We start from the raw sequence: 21,388 nt of genomic DNA on the forward strand, positions 1-21,388 counted from the left end.
TTCGTTATGATGAATTTATCATTATGAGGGGTCCCCACCATCCCTGTGCTGAGTTCCCAGGTCTGTACACTTGCTGTGTCCATTATGAGGGGTTCCCACCATCCCTTTGCTGAGTTCCTGGGTCTGAGTGTACACCTGCTGTGCCCATTACGAGGAGTTCCCACCATCCCTGTGCTGTGCTGACTTCCTCTGATTGGTGAACAAAACACCAGTCACGCTTCTGTTAATTTGGATCCGAAATTCATTAACAAAATTTCGTATGAAATTCGTGAGCACAGAAATTCCCATAGGGTTCCCACCATCCCTGTGCTGAGTTCCCAGGTCTGTACACCTGCTGCATCCATTATGAGGGGTTCCCACCATCCCTGTGCTGAGTTCCTGGGTCTGAGTGTACACCCGATGTGCCCATTATGAAGGGTTCCCACCATCCCTGTGCTATGCTGACTTCCTCTGATTGGTGAACAAAACACCAGTCATGTTTCTATTAATTTGGATCCGAAATTTCGTATTTCGTTTAAAATTTGTAAGCATAGAAATTCCCCATAGGGTTCCCATCATCCCTGTGCTGAGTTCCTGGCGATTTAACTTTTAAGTTCGTTAACTTTTCGTAACAATTACGAACTTTCGTTATGATGAATTTATCATTATGAGGGGTTCCCACCATCTCTGTGCTGTGCTGACTTCCTGGGTTTTTAACTTTTAGGTTTGTTAACTTTTCGTAACAATTACGAATTATCGTTATGAATTTGGATCCGAAATTCGTAAACGAAATTTCATACAGAATTCGTATGCATAAAAATACGTATTTCGTAAACGAATCGCACATGTCTAATTGACAGTGCAGGCAGGATCATAATGGTTATGCTATAAGCAAAGAACAAATAATAGCAGGCAATGCAACTATTATGCCGCATACACACGATCAAAATCAGAAAAAGACCGGTGAGAGCTTTTTATCAGAAAATTCAGATCGTGTGTACGCGGCATTACAATGTCCACAGACAAGAAGCACGAAGAGTCTGTGGTCTGAACACCCATGCTGTAGATGTCTGTAGGTGCAGGACCACCCCACTGGAAGCTCAGTACCCTGGAGACAATTGAAGCAGTGCCCTTTGTAGTGACTTATGCCGCGTACACACGGTTGGAATTTCCGACAGAAAAAGTCAGATGAAAGCTTTTCATTGTAAATTCCGATCGTGTGTATGCCCCATTGGACTTTTTACGTCGAAAATTCCGATGGACCTAGAAAGAGAACATGTTCTATATTTTTCAGACGGAACAAATTTCTATCAGCAAAACCGCTCGTCTGTATGCTGTTCCGACGAACCAAAAACGGCGCATGCTCTGAAGCAAGTACGAGACAGAAGCTATTGGCTACTGACTATTGAACTTCCTTTCTCTAGTCCCATCGTACATGTTGTATGTCACCTCGTTCTTGATCGTGCGTCCTGTGTACGCAAGACAGCTTCAGTGGAATTCCATTGGAAAAACCTTCAGAGTTTATTCTGATGGGAAAACCGGTCGTGTGTACAGGGCATTAGTCTTCTCCCAAAGCTGTGTGCTATTGTGCTGAACTGTGCTGTATATTTTGACTTTATTTTAATCTCATTCGATGGGACACCTGAGGCTGACAAGCTGGCATGATTAAGTTACATTGTGAAAATGGATGAGGATGACTCTGGGTGGAGATAAAAGTTACATTGTGGAGAGCCCCTCTTCACTATGTAACTCTCATCCCCGCCCAGAGTCATCCTCATCTATTTTCACAATGTAACTCAATCTTCTTCATCCCCACCAAGGTGTATCTGACCATAGACAGACATGAATGGAAATATGGACTCCGACTATCTCAATCTGTCTGCTGGCATGCAGTGCTGGTGCGTTAATAAGGGTGCACGGTCGCCGCCCCCTCTCTCCAGCCACCCCTCTATGACCAATAGATAGATTCATGCATTGCACGACTACTCCAGATCACAGCCAGACTTCTTTTCTGAGCGGAGACCTTCACCTCAAGTAAAGGTAGCCGGAACAGCCAGCAACCGAATACAACTCCTTCCGCATCCACATAGGCATCCCCTGATCAACTTGCGCGCTAATAGCCTCAAGCACAGCGGCAAGTCTGATACCTAGCCCCTCCTCAGGATCAATACCCTGATCAGGATCATCATCTTAGGTCCATAGTACCATCAACAGCATCCACAAACCATGTGCCACTTCAAATACTCAGCTGAAGTTCTGCACAGACTAAGGAACATCAACACCACATTGCCATCTTCCATACAAAAAATACTTAAAAGAGAACAACTATTAAAAACCGGACGACAAGCAACTCCCAACCACAGGAAGACATCTACTCGACCACTACAATTAGATTGCGCCTTGATTAACGCCAGGTCTGCAGTCAAACATAGACTGGAAGTACACGACTTCATCATCGAGAACAATGCAGACTGCCTCTTCATCACCGAAAGCTGGTTAACCTCTGACTGCAACACCATCCTCACCGAATTGGTGCCGGAAAACTACAGGATCCTAACCGAACATCGGATAGGGAAAAAAGGAGGAGGCCTAGCAGTGATCTTTAACCTGGATCTCACTAAAACATCATCTCAGAACCCAGTGCCTTTTATGGAAACCCTGATGCTACATCTTCAAACAACGCCCCATGACACCACTCATATTCTACTGTACTACAGACCACCGGGACCAAAGTCCAATCTTCTTTCACCCCTCACGGAATCCTTTGCAATGCACACCCTAAAATTCAAAAATTTCCTGGCACTCGGAGATTTCTAACTTTGGGCAAACGAGACCCCATCGCGACTGCCTCCATAAATCAACTAGAAGAACTGGGTCTCCAGCAACTGATAAAGACTCCCACACATGGGTCAGGACACACCCTGGACCTCATTTTCAAACAGAACATTGACGTCAACATACTCGACAACATAACATTGCCATGGACGGATCACCACGCCATCAAATTCAAAATCGCTACCAACATCACCAACGAAAAACGGAATCCTGTAACAACAACGCACTGGACCAGATCGCATAAAAAACTGTACTCCGAATCCTTCAAATCCACTCTGTCCAACAAGATAGCTACAATAACCTTAAACCACTCTACGGAGGAAACACTCAACTCCCTGAACAGGGCATTGCTGCAATCAGCAGACTCGGTAGCACCAAAACGCAGGGCTCTCATCAAGAAGAAAAACTCTGGATGGTTTAATAGCTCCCTCGCCGTACTAAAGCAAAAACGTAGAAGAGCGGAAAGAACATGGAGAAGAAATACCACAGAGGAAAACCACTTTAACCACAAAGGTCTCACAGAGAATTATCGGAAAGCAATCTTCAAAGCCAAAAAGGACCACTTCTCATATACAATCTCAACGGCCGCAAACCAACCACGGGAACTGTTTAAACTGGTTAATCAATCAATGAATCCGGTGTGCCTAGAACCCCCAGAAAGTGAATCCCAGGATTACTGTGACAAACTGTCGGATTTTTTCATCGATAAAGTCAAAACCATCAGGGAAACAATCTGTCAGAAGAAAACATCCGACCTCAGCCAGCAAATACATAAAGAGGATGTTTGCACCAACATACCGCAACCGCCGAAATTTTCACTATCCCCAATTACCGTAGGCACCGCAAAAAACATCATTAATAAACTGCGTGACAGTACCTCACCTATTGACATCATCCCCACAAAACTACTGAAAGAATGCTCCGACATCGTGGCTCCAACCATAACCCACCTCATAAATCGATCATTCCATGAAGGGATTGTTCCCAGCATCCTCAAACAAGGCATCGTCAAACCTCTACTCAAGAAACCAAACCTGGACCCTCAGGATCCACACAACCGTAAGCCAATTACAAGCCTCAACACCATTTCTAAGATCATGGAGAAAGCTGTAGTACATCAGCTACAACTCCACCTGGATACTCACAAACTCCTGGACCCGCTGCAATCAGGCTTCTGCCCGGGTCATGGAACAGAAACAGCTCTCCTCAAGATTTGGGACGACGCCCTCGAAGCAGCAGATGACGGAGAGCCGCGTCTCCTCGTACTGCTAGACCTAAGTGCAGAGTTTGATACAGTAGATCACAATACTCTACTCGTCCGCCTCACAGAAGTAGCCGGAGTCCAAGACATAGATCTCCAATGGTTCGCGTCCATCCTAGGCAATCGGTCACAGACAGTGAAACTAGGAAAATTCCTCTCGAAAACTCGGGCAGTCACCTGCGGAGTCCCTCAAGGCTCTCCTTTGTCACCCATTCTCTTCAACATTTACATTCGCCCACTCCTTCAAATCATCAGATGCTCAGATCTCTGCTTCCACTCTTACGCTGACGACACGCAACTTTATTTCCGGATCAATGGAAAAAAAGATCACCAACAACAACTTAAAAACTGCCTCAAATCAATAGAGGACTGGATGACCACTAACTCCCTCCAGCTGGACGAATCAAAGACAGAGCTTCTTATCTTACACCCAAATCATAAGCCCGCAACCAAAACCTCCTGGTCTCCACCAACCGTCTTTGGGCAAACTATCTCCCCAAAGACCAATGCGAAGAGTCTCGGGGTTATTTTAGACGCACAAATGTCAATGGATGCACAAATAGGAGCAGTAGTCAGTGGATCTCACCATCTGCTGCGCATGCTTCGCAGACTCATCCCTTTTATCCCAAAGAATGACAAAGCAGTGGTAGTTGGAACAATCATTAATTCACGACTGGACTACGCAAATTCGCTTTACATAGGTTTACCACAATATCAACTTGCGCGTTTACAACTGATCCAAAACACGGTGGCAAGGCTGATAACAGGGAAAAAACCCTGAGAATCCATCTCTCCTTCGCAGAGGAGCTTACATTGGCTAACCGTAAAAAATCGGATCACGTTCAAGACCCTTTGCCTCACCCACAAATGCGTGCATAGAGAAGCTCCACAATACCTAATGGAGAAAATAAATCATTACACACCAAACCGAGTTCTTCGATCAGCCAACAAAAACCTCCTCCTCGTGCCCAAAGCCCGGTATAATCCAAGGGGGATCGGAGATTCGCTGTCCAAGGGCCTCGGCTATGGAATGCTCTACCAATCAACATCCGCCTGGAAGAAAATCACCTGGCTTTTAGGAAAAAACTCAAGACCTTCCTCTTTTAGCAGATGATCAAAGCTTGCCACAGCGCCTAGAGGCGATTCAGTTCGCATTGTGCGCTATACAAGTATTTCATTCACCTGATTGGCTGAAATGACAGGCGCTGTGATTGGACGCCTATCGGGTGTCCAATCATAGCAGAGGATGGGAGAAGACATCGAGGAGCTGTCCCACTGCCACAGAGACAGGGTAAGTACAGGCGGAGGCACACTGGCAGCATTTGATATGGCACAGTGGCTGCATTTGATGGGCACAGTGAGGCTGCATTTGATGGGGCACATTGGCTGCACATTGGCTGCACAAGATGGGCACAGTGGCTGCTTAAGATGGGCACATTGGCTGCATAAGGTGGGCACAGTGGCTGCATTTGATGGCACAGGGGGAGCATTTTATATGACACAGTGGCTGTATTTGTTGGGCACAGTGGCTGTGTTTGATGGCACAGTGATGGCAATTGATGGGCACAGTGGCTGCATTTGATGTTTTCCCTATAGTTCTATTTAAATAGAATTTTTGGTTTATGATGCTCAGATACAATGTATCATAGTTACACTTTAAGGAACATCAAACAACTGCAATAGTGCACCAGGCCAGGAAGTGGATGCTAGCGTTTGTCTCACTGCAAAAACACCACTTCATTCCATCACATGGCTGTTCTTTGCTATTAAAATAATCTGTGCCAGGAAACAACTAGAACCTGGACCATTGCAGCTACAAACACTTTCAACATTTTATATACGAGTATAGTCATTGATCTTATTATATCACTTTTTTTTTAAGTTTAACCATTTAAAGTTTTACCCCCTTCCTGACCATAGCACTTTTTACAATTTGGCACTGTGCTATTTAACTGGTAATTGCACAGTCATGGAATGTTGTACAAATAGAGCTTTCTTTTGGTGGTATTTAATCACCTCTGCGGTTTTTATTTTTTGCGATATAAACAAAAAAAGACTGAACATTTTGAAAAAAAAAGGTATATTCTACTTTTTGTTATAAAAAATACAATAAACTCAATCTTAGTCATACATTTAGGCCGAAAAGCATTCAGCCACAAGTCTCGGCTAAAAAAAGAATTCAATAAGCATATATTTATTGGTTTGCCCAAAGGTTATAGTGTCTACATTTTCTGGAATTTACGCAGCTTTTAGTTTATGACTGCGGTTCTAAAACAAAAAATGATCCAACTTTGAGAGACTTGTTAAGCACATTGAATATTTTATTTTTTGTCATAAGTGATTGAATAATGACAAAAATTAGCTTTTTTTATTATTATTATTTATTTTGCTTTTTTTATTTTATTTTACACTGTTCCTTGAATTTTTTTTAAATCATTTTTATTGTTATAACAATAGGTAGTGACAGATACTCTTTAAAAAAAAAAAAAAAGGCCTATTAGACTCTAGATCTCTCCTCTGCCCTCAAAGCATCTGACCACACCAAGATCAATGTGATACAATGCTTTCCTAATTTCCCAATGGCGCTGTTTATATCCGGCGAAACCAAAGACTTGAAATGCTCGTAGCTTCCAATTACTTAGGCCATAGAGATGATTGGAACCATTCTGGTCTTCAATCAGCTCTATGGTCAGCTGGCGGAACCACAGCACCGTCTGGAAACAGAATGGCTGTGATGATCTCTTCATGGAATTTAAGAAAGGATCCAGTTCATCCTGAAGCTTTGTATAGCACATAAGCGTTCAACAGAGCCAACTGGAATAAGTATACAGACACTTTTTTGTACCAGAGTCTGGCCTTACAGGCAATTAAGTACAGCACCATCAACTGGTCGTTGAGGTCCACCCCTCCCATATTAAGGTCATATTTGTGGACGCAGAGGGGTTTCTCCACAACACCAATCGCCTTAGAAATTTGGATCGTCGTGTCTGCGTGAAGGGATGACAGAATGACAGAATGAAAATATTCTTATTATTCCTCCACTTCACAGCAAGCAAATTTTTACATCTCTAGCAGGCTCTCTCCCCCAGCCTAAGACAGGAATCTACAAGCCGCTGGGGTAAGCCCCGGCGATTAGATCACAAGGTGCCACATGCGCCAATTCCTTGATCAAACAAGTGACTAAAAAGTGGCACGCTTGTGTAATAATTGTCCATGTACAAGTGGTACCCCTTTCCAAATAATGATGACACCAAGTCCCACACAATCTTACCAGTGCTCCCTATATAGTCTGGGCAGTTCTTTGGCTCTACACAACTATCTCTTACCTCGTAATGCTGGTGATGCTGCAGAAGTGGTGGGCTCCCAATTTGGATTGGCAAAATGCAGCGGGAAGGGCACTATGGGCTCAACAGGCCTGTCTTTGTCTTCTTGGTGGCTGCAGGACACTACATGTGCTAGCCACCTCACCAGCTTGAACTGCACTTATGGGACTCACCACATCACCAAGTGCAGTGCTGGATGTACGACCAGGATGTACTAGGCCGCTGGTGCTTGCCAGTTCACCAGAAGGATGAGCGGCACTAGTACTGGCTTTCTGCTCCATAAGAGAGCCCTGCGGTTCTTGCACCTCAACAACAGCAGAAGAATGGTGTCGGGTACGCCTGACCTTGGCAGGGACCACTACTCCATCGTCAGAGCTATCTGTCAGGGTGCCGCTGCTGTTTACAGGATAAAAGTCTGAGCCTGAATCTGACAGATGGGTGACTTCCTCTTCACTCTCATCTGTCATGCTTAGAAATGTGTAGGCCTCTTCACTAGTGTACCTTCGATTGGAAATTTTTGCCTCTAAATTTACTTGTATAACTAGTGAGACTCACAGAAAAAAAAGAGCACCTGATTGTCAGCGACTGATTCAAATGCTACCAAAAAAACTGTTACCATTCGCAGGGATCAGGCTTTACTCTGCGATCGCTGCTGTTATGTGTTTAGTGTTTTGTCAGTGACAGTAATCGATTGATACTGCACATGGGTGGCCTGGGCAGAGGGGCTAAATGCAGGTGCTAGCCGGTATCTGGGCTGATCCCGTTAACACTGCGTTTTTTGGAGTACTTAACTACTGGGGAAGCCAGTATAGATCTGATCAGATCAAAGTTATTGATCCATACACACCATACTACTAAGGGAGGTGTATGGTGCGTGCACGGGTGTTAGCGCTATTGGCACTAATCTGACACTGCCTGGGGTGACGCAGACCCTAACTGGTGCTAAAACCGAATTGAAATCACCCGCCGGGTGATCAGGTGGGTTTATTCAGGTAATATATACGGCGGGTACCCTGATGCTATAAAAAATAAGGAACTAACCAGCATCACCCGTAACACTAATATGGTGATCACTGGTGACAGGGCGTGATCAAGGGGTTAAACCTTTATTGGGGGGGTTAGGGGGTACCCTAAAACTACCTGGGCCTACCACTAACTTCCTTAATGCTGATTAGTGTCACAAATGAAACCAGTACAGTGATCAAACAAAAATATGAACACTGCACTGGGTGACACTGTGACAGGGAGTAAAGGGGTTACCTGGGGGGCGATGGGGGGGGTGACAAGTGCACCTACGTGTACTGATGTTAGTTTAGTGTTGGTGCAACTTACTGAGAGATGTCTCCTCTCCTCTCTCTGGAACGAAAAGAGTTCCACTAGGGAAGATGACATCATTGTCTGTGTTTACACTTACAGGCAGGGGAAGGATTTCATTTGTCAGAACCAATCAGCAGGTTCAGGCCATAAATCATTGGCTGGACCTGAAGATTGATCGGTTCTCGGTCAAATCCGATAGTCGTGAGCGCGGTGGGGGCATGCCCCGTACCTGTACTGGGTTTCACGCAGCGGTGCCATTGTGCCACCATGTATGTATGCGAGCCGGTCGGGAACAGGTTAATGCATAATTGCAGTTGTTTGATGTGCCTCAACTAGATTTGTTGTGAAGACCTTCTATCCAATGAAAAGTGCATTGCTGTTGCAGAAAATGTATAATTAACTCCATAGTAATATGCAGTCTGTGGTGCTTCTAGTTCTAAAAAGCTTACATAATTAGTTTTACCTTTGTAAGCATGAGTCTCCTCTTCTGATGATGTTCTATCTTTGGTCTGAGAATCAACCATGAGTTGCAGAAAATCCACTCGGTCCTAAGCAAAAGAAAAGAAGATAATAGTGAGCTCATATTTTATATCACATGCACAGAAAAGTTATTTTATGACTTGAAGAACAGCAATTTAAGGATCACCCAAATGAGACTACTGATTTGAGAATCATTTGTGAAAATATGGACCTCTGTAATGCTGAGAGCAGTAACGTCTGTCAACAGTGCTCATTAATTCATACAGACATTTTCTCACCTATGGAAAATCTTTCTATGAGTGGGAGGGTAGTCAGAGGGCAGAAGAGAGAAGGATCAAAATACTACACGTTCGTTGTCATTGAGAAACATAGCAGGTACTGGCACTTGATGACCTGCTGGAGGATGTGTAGATAACTACTCTCACTAAGTTTTTCATAACTGTACATCTATGGCCAAGGAGGTAGCCATAGCTTTTGGATAGCAGATAAGAAGTTAACAATAAAAAAAAAACTCCCATCCTAATTACATATGTACTGTATGTAATGCCTATAAGCATACATTTTTTTATGACCTACAAAAGCCATCAACATCACTCATATCTCTCATGTACAAATTGTATTGTGCCATGAGATTCAACATTTTCCCATGATAAGACTCTTGAGAATGCAATAGCTGTATCTAATTTCTTTTAAACATGCACAGATATGCAGACAGCAGACAGCAGTCACTAATGGAATTTTTAAATATTCAGAAAAAAATCACCGTGCAAATAAAAGATGAATACAAAACTGCATCCTTGTTCTTCTACTATTGTTATTTAAAAGAACAAAGAAGTCATGGATACAGCCAACTTAATTTGTTCACATCTTAAAAAGGCCTCCTTCTCCCCCAGCTAAATAACCACTTGCTGACTGTGCTATAGCCGAATGACATCTACAGCGCGGTCATCCAGTTCTGGGAGGGCGTCTATTGATGCCCTTCCAGCACCTAGACCCCCCTGCTGCGGCGTGCTCTGTGATCACTGTGTCCTTTGGGCACAGTTGATCACAGTTTGGAGTTAAGAGCCAATCACAGCGGCCCTTTACCATGTGATTAGGTGTGTCCAATCACAGCTGATTCCAATGTAAATACACTTGCCGGTTATCAGAATTTTGGGTAACTGGCCAGTGTGAAAGGGGACATCTACACTGATGATCAGTGCCCATAAGTGCTGCCAATCAGTGCCCATCAGTGGTGCGAATCCGTGCCCATCAGTGCTGCCAATCAGTGCCCATCAGTGCTGTCAGTGTCCATTAGTGCTGCCCATCAGTGCCTCCTCATCAGTGCCCACCAGTGTCTCCTCATCCATGCTGCCTCATCAGTGCAGCCTATCAGTACCCATCAGTGTAGCCTACCAGTCCTGCCAATTCATGTCCATCAGTGCATCAATGAAGAAAAAGAAATACCTGTTTGCACTAACACAAATTAAGTAAAACTACTTCAAGTTTACTTACTGAATGAATACCCTTCTGCCTGTCTTTCTTGATACTTTTAATGGCATCTTGGAAAAAGTTGAGAACACTTAAAGGAAGGAAGCAGAAATTCAGTTTGTCCAATAGAGGTATAAGGAATGGACATAGCACTGAAAAAAAAGAGATAATTAATGGTTAAATGTTCTGAAAATGGACCAAATGCCTGCTAATATATAGGATTGCAGCCTTAGATAATAAATATTTGTAAATAGGAGACTGAATAACTTACATGTAGTTAAGAACAATGGATTGAAAAAGGAAAATGTGAAAAGCTTCTTGGCATTGGCCACAAATGGATCGTTGGGATTGTTCTGTGAATCCACATTCACACTGAATGATGTACTTAGAACAATGTCCATGGTGTAGCTTCCAAAGATGCTGACACAAATAACAAAGCATTAGTAATCAAAAAATAGCCCACATGATATCAACCAGTGTCAATCCTGGAGCTGCACAATTAATCGTCAAGAATCGTTATGGCAATCTTGACTAAAGTGTTTCACAATTCATTCTATGCAAAGAATTCTCTCTTTTCTGAAGCCACCCCCCTCAAAAAAAAGGAAGAGAAAAACTGGGTAGTCTGCCAAGAATCAAAACATTCTTTATAAGTTAAACTTAAGTATAAACATTGTAACAATTTGTCAATGGAATAGACTTTGTGTGTAAGTGAAAAAAGTTTAACCACTTAAACACTAAACCTTTTTCTGATGTTTGTAGGTTTCACATTAAAATCATTTTTTTTGCTAGAAAATTACTTAGAACCCCCAAACATTCTATATATTGTTTAGTAGACACCCTAGAAAATAAAATGGTGGTTGTTGAAATACTTTATGTCACAATGTATTTGCGCAGCGGCCTTTCAAATGCAATTTAACCCATTTTTTTTTTTTTTGTATAATGTGAAAGATTTTACGGCGCGAGAATCGCGAGAGAATCGTTATCTTTTCATTCTAAGCAAAAAAAATCATGATTCTAATTTTGGCCAGAATCGTGCAGCTCTAGTCACTCCTATCCTATATTCCTAAAATCCTGTGTTCCTACAGAATTATACTGGCTGTGCTAAAAAATTTAAATGCTACATTAGCCCTATTTGCATACACCTCTTTCCCATTCATCATTCTAGCCAATGATAACACAACTCAGGCGAAGATGCATAAAATAGATACTAACACCATCCAGTCTAGCACAAAATATTTATTTGGCAAATAGCAGTTCAGTGTAGACTGATGTTAACTATTTAGTCTTAAAACAACAACAGAAAATAAGTACAAAGTCATATTACAAATGGGCCCCAATGAGTGTGGTTGATTTAACTTAAAGGGATTGTAAAGTGATTTAAAAAAAAAAAAAATTAAAAATAACAAACATGTTATACTTACCTCCACTGTGCAGCTCGTTTTGCACAGATTGCCGTGATACAGCCGGCGGCTATAGCCGCTCGCTGTATCACACGGCCCCGCCCCGCCGCTCCGCGTCAGTGGATGTGATTGACAGCAGCACGAGCCAATGGCTGCGCTGCTTTCCATCCATCCACTCCAGCCAATCAGCGACCAGGCTGAACGGTGGAAAGGACGACGGGGGCGAGCACGGGATTTGAGGGGTGAGGTAAGTAAAACGGGGGGCTGGGGGCGCCGGCACTGTCAGATGTTTTTTCACCTTAATGCATAGAATGCATTAAGGTGAAAAAACATTTACCTTTACAACCCCTTTAACTTTTCGTTGTCATCAATTTTCTGATATAATGTTTAACAAATGGATATCTAATTATTTTTGCAATTAGCATTCTGTCAGATGGTATTCAATTATTCATATACCATATACTTACTCCTTCATGTTCATAAATTCTTTGTTATCAACTTTCTTCTGGACATTCTTCACTAAAAGGGCTCCATAAGTTTTAATTATTGGGAACATCTGTGGGGATGACAAGATATTTTTAATTTTTTTTTTTAAATGTATGGTACCAAGAACTAGACTTTCAAATTTATATTGCCAAATTCAGAAAATTCAAGTTAGACTTCTTGGTAACTTGTTTTCCATAAGTCTTTTAGGACAGCACCTGAGAGATCGTGACTCCACCCACTGGACCATAGGAAATACCTCCTTCCTCCAGATCTTTAAAGGGAGGCAACACATCAGTTGCAGAAGAGAACCTCCTGCCCCGGCTGGAACACATAAACACGTATGTTAGTCGCAGCATAGTACATAGAAACTAATACGGCAGCTCGTTGCTGTCCTGAAAGACTTATGGAAAACAAGTTACCGGTAAGTCTAACTTGAATTTTCCCAAAGCGTCTTTCAGGACAGCACCTGAGAGGATAACAGAGACTTACCCCCTTGGGTGGGACAACAGCCTGCAGGACCTTCCTGCCGAATGCCTGATCGCTTACAGATGTGAGGTCCAGCCTGTAATGTCGCACAAAGGTGTGAAAACTCAAACTCTGGTTGAGTGTGCACGAATTCCAGCTGACAGAGACAAACCTGCATGTGAGTATGCCTCCAGGATGGATAATTTCAGCCATCTGGCTAATGATCCTTTAGAAGCCTGGCAACCTTTCTTGTTGCCTGAAAAAATGACAAATACTGAATCTGTACGTCTAAAGTCCTTTGTTATTTCTAGGTAACATAACAAAATCCTTTTGACATCCAGCATATGAAAAAAAAGTCTCCTTCTCCCCTGATGAGTTAGCACAGGAGGTTGGGAGCACAATGCCATGTGAACTATTATGCATTGAGGCTAAGAATTTTGGGTCTGTTCTATGAAAGAAACACTGGCAGATAAGGTTTCCTAATTGACAGAGTGTGTAGCTCACTGATCCTGCGTGCTGAAGTAATGACGATCAGGAACACAGCTTTAAAAGTGAGACATTTGAGTGATGCTGCATCCAGAGATTCAAATGGACTTTTTGCTAGGGATTGCAGGACTACTGACAGATCCCATTTTGGGAAACTATTAACTGGTGCTAGCCTTGATCGTGCAAGAGCTTTAAAAAAATCTAACTACCAGCGGTTCAGAGGCCACATATTTCTCAAAAAAAGCTGCTCGTGCAGCAACCTGTACCTTTAAGGTACTGACTGCTAGTCCCTTATCTGCCCCATCCTGTAAAAACTCCAAGATGGAAGCAAGGCTCCTTGGGTAGATGAATTGCACCATGAGTTATAGACCTTCCAGACCTTAGTATAGATAGCTCCTGTTACTTTTTTTCCTACTCGATAGCAATGTTGCAACCAGACGATCTGAGAACCCCCTATGCCGCGTACATACGATCGGCATTTCGGCCAGCAAAAGACAGATGAGAGCTTTTGGTTGGAAAATGCCACCGTGTGTATGCTCCTTCGATGTTTTGATCGGAAATTCCGATCATCTGTAGCAATTCCTATGCGCAAAACTCCTACGCATGCTTGGAAGCATTGAACTTCATTTTCTCAGCTCGTCGTAGTGTTGTACATCACCGCATCGCAAACTTTTGTGTGACCGTGTGTATGCAAGCCAAGCTTGAGCGGAATTCCGTCAGAAAAATCTTGGATGGAAAATCCGCTCGCACTTTAGGAGCTGTTCTACAGATGCCATGCTGCAAGCGACAGAGACAACTCTGCCTCCTGAATGGTGTACCTGCTTAGGAAGTCCACCACTTTGTTCAGGGTCCCCTTTAGGTGGATTGCCGACAAGGATAGTAAATGTTTCTCTGCCCATATAAGAATCTCTGTTGCCAGTGCTTCTAATGACCTGCTCCTTGTGCCCCCCTGTCTGTTTAGATAAGCCACGGCCGTGGCACTGTCTGTCAACACTTGCACATGGTGATACTGGAGAACTTGTGCGAATATCACTAGAGATAAAGTGATCTCCTTCAACGCTCTCCAATTTGAGGACCTTATTGCTTCCTTCTTGGACCAAGTTCCCTGTGTGAAATTTTCCTCTAGATGGGCCCCCCATCCCCAAGAGCTGGCGTCCATTGTTAGTCTTCTTTCAACTGGGAAGCCCCAAGCCAGTCCCCTTGATAGGATCTCCTGATTCCTCCACCACCATAGAGAACCTTTCACCTTGGCTGGAATCTTCACCTTCGTGTCCAGGGAACTTAAGCTGTGATCACATGACCTTAGGACAGTGGTTCTTAACCTGGGTTCGATCGAACACCAGGGGTTCGGTGAGTCAGTCTCGTGGGTTCGGCGGAAGTCAAAACACACATCTAATTCATATGATTCGTGATGACACGCCCTGCTCATCCATCATTGGCTGCAGGTGATAATGCCACATCACTAGGCGGCCTATCTGTGCTGCAGGGAATTTGGTGCACCCAGTAGTCGAATTGTAACTGTCGTGATGGTACGTCGTGTGATTTCTTTCTTAATATTTTAATCCCTTCATACTATGTCAAGCAAAAAAAGAAAGTGGTTGGACGAATATGTACAATATGGATTCACATGTATAACGGAATGTAATGGGAGTCAGCGTCCTAACTGCATGATTTGCAATGCCAAGTTGAGCAATTCTAGTCTAGCACCGGCAAAACTAAGAGAACACCCTTTCCTTTACTTCCTGCCCTTACAAACCACTTTGACCTACAGTTAAGCCTAGATTAAGGCTTACCTGTAGGTCCAAGAAATATCTCCCAAACCTATATGGTTTAGGAGATATTTGCCCGAAGACAGGCACCACTATCTACGGCGCATGCGCCGTAGACAGCGGCGCGCAGGCGCACTGAGCGGGGCATCGTTGATGACGGCAATGCCGCGAGTCTCGGCTCCCGTGCGCATGCGTGGGAGTGACGTCATCGCTGCTCCGGCGAATCACAGCGCCGGAGCAGCGAGACCCATGGAGACCCACCAAGAAGATGGACGCTCGGAACTACAGGGGACGGCGGTGACTTCGCTGGCTCCTGTGTCAGGTAAGTGACACATAATGGACTACTATGCGATGCATAGTAGTCCATTATGCTTTGCCTTTACAGGGAATGAAAGAGGAAGTAAACTCATCAGGGTTTACTTCCTCTTTAAGCTGCATGGAAATCACAAGAATATAACGCTCGCTGAATTCAAGGTGAAGAGAGCTAGATTCGATGAAAAGGCTACTCTGCCTGTTCTCGCCTTTGTACCCATCAACAAACCAATCCTCACAGCATAGTACGAAGTTGCTTACCTGATCGCAAACCACACACAATTGCTGAAACACTCATAAAACCAGCTGTGCTACGGATGGCGAATATCATGCTGGGAAAAGCGGCTGAAGTTAAGTTATCCCAAATTCCTCTTTCAAATGACACCATCAGCGACAGAATAGAGGACATGGGCAAAGACATCTTGGTTCAAGTATTTGCAGATCTGATTTCAAGCCCGGCAAAATTCAGCCTTCAACTCGACGAGAGAACAGACGTTTCCAATCTAAGCCAGCTTGCAGTATTCGTGCGCTATGTGAAAGACGATATGATAAAGGAATATTTTTTATTTTGTAAGCCTCTTACAACAACAACTAAGGCAGCCGCTGTGAAGAAACTTGTGGATGACTTCTTCAAAGACAACAATCTTTCGTGGGATATGGTTTCTGCAGTTTGTTCGGACGGAGCTCCAGCCATGCTGGGAAGAAAGTCTGGTTTTGGTGCGCTAGTGAAAGCCGATGCACCACACATCATTGTTACGCATTGTATTCTGCACAGGCATGCGTTGGCAACAAAAAACTTGCCTTTAAAACTGGCAGAATTATTAAAAATTGTAGTGGAATGCGTGAACTATGTGCGAAATAGTGCTCTGAGGCACTGCATCTTCAGGGAGCTGTGTAAAGAAATGGGATCTGAATTTGAGGTACTTCTGTACCATTCTAACGTTCGGTGGTTATCCCGGGGACAGGTGCTGAATCGTGTTTTTGCTGTGCATGTGGAATTAGCCCTGTTTTTGCAAGAGTACCAACATTGTCATGCAGATTGCTTCAAAAATTCAGAGTTCATTCTCATTTTAGCGTACATGGCTGAAATCTTCGCAGCTCTCAATAATCTCAATCAACAGATGCAGAGCGGTGGAGTCAACATCATCGAAGCGGAAGAAAACCTGAAGGCTTTTAAAAAAAAAGCTACCGTTATGGAAACGACGAATAGAGAACGATAACTTTGCAAACTTTCCCCTGCTAGACGACTGTGTAAGTAAGATCGAAGATGTATCTGGAATCGGAGACATTTCTGTACCCGCGGAACTGAAGCAAGCAATTGCCACACACTTAGATTCGCTTGCAAAGTCTCTCGATGGATACTTTCCTACAAGAGAGTCATATCCAGCATGGGTGAGACAGCCGTTCAGGTTTAGTGTTGAGACAACAGATGTCAATGATGAATACCTTGATGAAATCATTGAAATTCAGCAAAGCCAGGTTCAACAGCAACTCTTCAGCACAACAACGCTCTCAACGTTTTGGTGTCAACAAATGGTAAAGTACCCTGTTATTGCTAAGAAAGCTCTGGAGATTTTCATACCGTTTGTTACAACATATCTTTGCGAGCAGACCTTTTCGAGGATGCTGGACATAAAAACGAAGAAAAGGAACAGACTTTGTTGCGAAAATGACATGAGAGTGGCACTTGCCAAGGTAAAGCTGCGCATTTCTGAACTGGTCTCTGAAAGGCAACAGCAGAAGTCGCACTGATTTGCAGTAAATATTCATTATTATGGTTTTGTTTTTTGTGTGAAAATCATGTTTCAATATTTTGATGGTTTTGTTCTTTGTTCTTAATGGTCTCACATTTTGTGCACCTATGTATAAAAATATACCTAAGTATAAATATATACCTATGTTTTGAAGTTGAATAAATCATATTTTATTTTTCAAATTAAGAAGGGTTCGGTGAATGCGCATATGAAACTGGTGGGGTCAGTACCTCCAACAAGGTTAAGAACCACTGCCTTAGGAGGAAGGCTTATAGACTCCTGAAGTGTAGTCTTGCCCACTGAATAGCCAGCATTGATGAGGTCAGGACCCCTATTGCTGACATTATTTTCCTTATTGTTACCAGTTGGTTGGTCTGCAGCATAGCAGCCATGCACTTGACCTTTTCTTGCAGGTAATTTTTTTCTGCTATATCGAATGGATTCGATAGCCTAGAAACCAAACCTCCTGGGACAGGTCTAGGGAGGACTTCTGGAGGTTCAGAATACAACCCAGAGACTGCAGATGGTTGCGTGCTTTGACTAAGTGAGTGTCTACAATTGTCCCTATCCCTGTACATTGCACACTCACATTGGTCCCTACCCTCAATGAGCCCACAATCCAAGGTCCCCATTCATATACTAGGGCCAATTTGGGACAGAAGCCAATTAACCTACCTGCATGTCTTTGGAGTATGGCAGGAAACCGGAGTACCGGAGGAAACCCACACAGGCACAGGGAGAAAATGCAAACTCCAGGCAGGTAGTGTCGTGGGGTGGCTGGGATTCAAACCAGTGACCCTTTTTACTGCTAGGTGAGAGTGCTAACCACTACACCACTGTGCCACCCAAAGGTAAGAACATAATTGTTGCACTGCTATTTTTCTTATTGCAGTGGTAAAGATGTGGTGAATTATATATATATCATGTATACAGGCAAGACTCACCTGTTTCAGTTTTCCACTGGTGAATGTAGGCGAAAGCACAGTTCGTATTCGCTTCCATTGTTCATTCTCAGCAATTGATACCGCAGAATTTAAAGGCCCATTTAGTCCAAAATTCTAAATTGGGTAGAATGTACAGGTGAGAACTGGGTTAGAAATAAATTCTAATTCTTTGGAGGACAAAAGAAAAGTATACTCAGTCAGCCAACTTTCCCATTCAACCTGTGTGTCTATACAGGAAGGACTCCCCATGCAACTGTCTTTAACTGGCTGCCAGTTGCAGCTGAAGCCATCCTTCATTCATTACCAATAGTGAATGCCATTTGCAGTTGTTATATGGGGATCATTAGAAGAAGGGAAACACCATGCCTGGATCTGTAGCATTAGATAAACTGAATCATTTGCTTATGTTGTTGTGTAGCTTCAGCAATTCAGAAAGCAACCATTCTAGCTCGGGAATAAGGACAGAGGTACAGAAGGCAAAAATAGTCAAAATGATGCCTTTTAGCAGCTAACTAAAATATTTAAAAACACAGGCTTTAAGAACTATAAAGTCCCTTCTTAAGGTATTAAGACACGTAAAATTATAAAAATGGCAAAATATATTTATTTTCTATTTTCTGAATTTTTTTTGTCATATTAACTGACCATAGGGCTTTATAGCTCCAAAAACTTGCATTTTTTTAACACTGTATATTTTGCAACAAGGTTACCCCTGAAAAAGAATGACTTTGACATGTTTTTTTTGGCATCTCTACCTCAGCATTTCAGAAAAATCTATTATTTTTAGAATTTACAATGAGGCCTCCTGCAGGCCTGCACACAGAGCTTAAAAATGCCGCTGTGTATTATTTTCCTGTAAATGCAACTCCTATGTACGTCTGTGTCTATATATACACACATAAGGGTTTACAGTCGTATTGAAGAGGAGCATTTACAGGCTGAAAAATAGCGTATGTGCATGAAGCCTAACAATGTAATTTAAAGCTATTTTTATACAGGATTTATAAAATGAATAAAAATAGATATGAGAATAAGTAAAACAGGCACCTTGGCTGAAAGAAAACATTATGGAGAAACACTTAAAAGCTAAAAATATTTCACAAACTGTAGTAAGATTCATATGCAGTACAGCCACTTACCCTTCTGTTGGTGAAAACACTGTAACATTCCTTTACAAGAATGGTTTTTATGATTACTGGATCCATAATAGCTAGAACTGGCTGTCTACCATCAAAAAACCTGCAGAAAAAAAAATATTTTAATAAGTATTATGATGATCTGTGAGCTTATGTCATATGATCTACAGAAGCTGATCAATTCAATACCCAGTGATTGCAGGTAATGTAGCCTGTCTTTGGCCTAATGTATGCTGTAGTGATCAGATTTAACGTACCTAGAACTGTATACAATTATAATATGAATAACTCTTAATTAATGGTTCAGGCTAACAATAGCAGCCAAGAAGATTCAAACGTTTATTTTGCGAGTGTCACTTAATGGTGAAGTGTCACTTAAACCTGAACAGTTGCTGTTGGTTGTTCTGGCAAGGTCATTTCTTAAGACAGGTTTCAGCATCAGATGCTGAGAAGGAAGCCATTTTGTAGAGTGGGCTACTGCTACTAATGGAAGTACAGAATGGCAGTTATCTTAAAGCGGGAGTTCCGCCGTTTAAAAAAAAAAAAAAGTCAGCAGCTACAAATACTGCAGCTGCTGACTTTTAAAATAAGGACGCCCAGCGTGCCCGCGATGTCGGCACCTGAAGCCGATCTCTCGATCGTCTCTTGGGTGCTGCCGCCGCCATCTTGGGTATGGGAATCAGGAAGTGGAGCCTTGTGGCTTCATTTCCCAGTTCCCTACTGCGCATGTGCGAGTCGCGCTGCGCAATAAGGATGGTCCCCGCTGTCTCTGGGATCCGTGTGTTTACCAGCAGACAGCGGGGGACCCGCAGGAAGTGGCTTAAATATCCACAGATTCTGTGGATATCTATGCCGGAAGTGGGTGCAAATACCTGTACTGTACCAATGTACTGTACCAAAGGGTTCCAATGAGCGGAAGTTCCACTTTAAGGTGGAGCTCCGCTTTAAATTATTGATGATAATAAGACATTTACTGGTTTATTTTAGAAAATGCAGTACTTACTGTAACTACTAAACTTCAACTCAAGGTAATAGAGAAGATTGCAGTTACCCTAATCCATACACTGCAAACGGTTTGCCCGAAATGAAGAACGAATGTAGAAAAAATAAATATAGTACAAAAGGAAACAGAACCAAGAAATCATGAAGAACGGTACCACACAATCTGGCCAAAGCCTAATCAGGCTCAAGTAGTAGCTGAGACACAGCATGGTTTTCCGACTACTGGACCATCGCACTCAGCCTCAGGAGCAGATAACTGAGACACTACATGGATCACCGGACAGCCGGCCCAACGCACTCAGTCTGTGGTAGGTTCAGAAACCCAATAACCTTTAAGAAAAAAATAAATACATACAATAGTTTAGGGGCACATCCTTATACATAACGAAAAGGTGTAACGCACATTAATTGTACAAGACTCAAAACACAATACATGGACCTGTAGGTCATACTGGGAACTTACCAGAAATAATATTAGCTAATCAACTACTCTAACATTTCAGGACACCATGCACATATAGGTATTGAATTAAAGGCACCTATATGCTGCCATTGATACCAACTGAACACCAACACTACCAATCAATATATGACATCACAGTTAAACATAACAAGGCTCAGGCTGAGGCACACAATCTATGCAAAGGACCTGCAAGAACAACAGCAAACAATTGCAAACGTATAACACTATTCATACTGCCCTATCGAAACCCAATTATCTCCTAGCTATTGGTGACCCAATTGGAAAATGTTTGAATCACCTGAATATTTGTATGCATTTGACCTGTGCTTTTATCCGACTACCGATCTTTTTGACATGATCAACAACAACATTATTTGTTGTACATGACCTAGAACAATATTTACAAACATTTAGGCTGGGTTCACACTATTGCCAATTTGATGCAGGTTCCTTGCATCCAATTTGCAATAGCAGGAAATTTTGACCACCTCCTGTGCAAATTTGCA

General features: G+C 42.8%; 1 protein-coding gene across 2 annotated transcripts in view; it reads right to left on the minus strand.

The window, feature by feature from the left end:
* LOC143975179 (cytochrome P450 3A24-like) overlaps window positions 1-21,388 on the minus strand; it is a 56,281-nt gene that overhangs the window by 12,241 nt on the left and 22,652 nt on the right. The window contains exons 1-7 of one of the 2 annotated variants that reach the window (XM_077477279.1): window positions 20,575-20,733; window positions 19,421-19,520; window positions 18,282-18,395; window positions 12,533-12,621; window positions 10,937-11,085; window positions 10,690-10,817; window positions 9,179-9,263 (exon numbers count right to left, since the gene is read on the minus strand). In XM_077477279.1, the coding sequence (XP_077333405.1) occupies window positions 9,179-9,263; window positions 10,690-10,817; window positions 10,937-11,085; window positions 12,533-12,621; window positions 18,282-18,395; window positions 19,421-19,486 (631 nt within the window). In that variant the 5' untranslated portion in view covers window positions 19,487-19,520; window positions 20,575-20,733. Of the gene's footprint in view, window positions 1-9,178; window positions 9,264-10,689; window positions 10,818-10,936; window positions 11,086-12,532; window positions 12,622-18,281; window positions 18,396-19,420; window positions 19,521-20,574; window positions 20,734-21,388 lie in introns of those variants that run through there. The other variant, XM_077477278.1, reaches the window with a different exon arrangement.

Source organism: Lithobates pipiens, unplaced genomic scaffold (assembly GCF_037356315.1).
Source record: "Lithobates pipiens isolate NorthernLeopardFrog02 unplaced genomic scaffold, aLitPip1_a1.2 Scaffold_13, whole genome shotgun sequence".
NCBI lineage: Eukaryota > Metazoa > Chordata > Amphibia > Anura > Ranidae > Lithobates > Lithobates pipiens.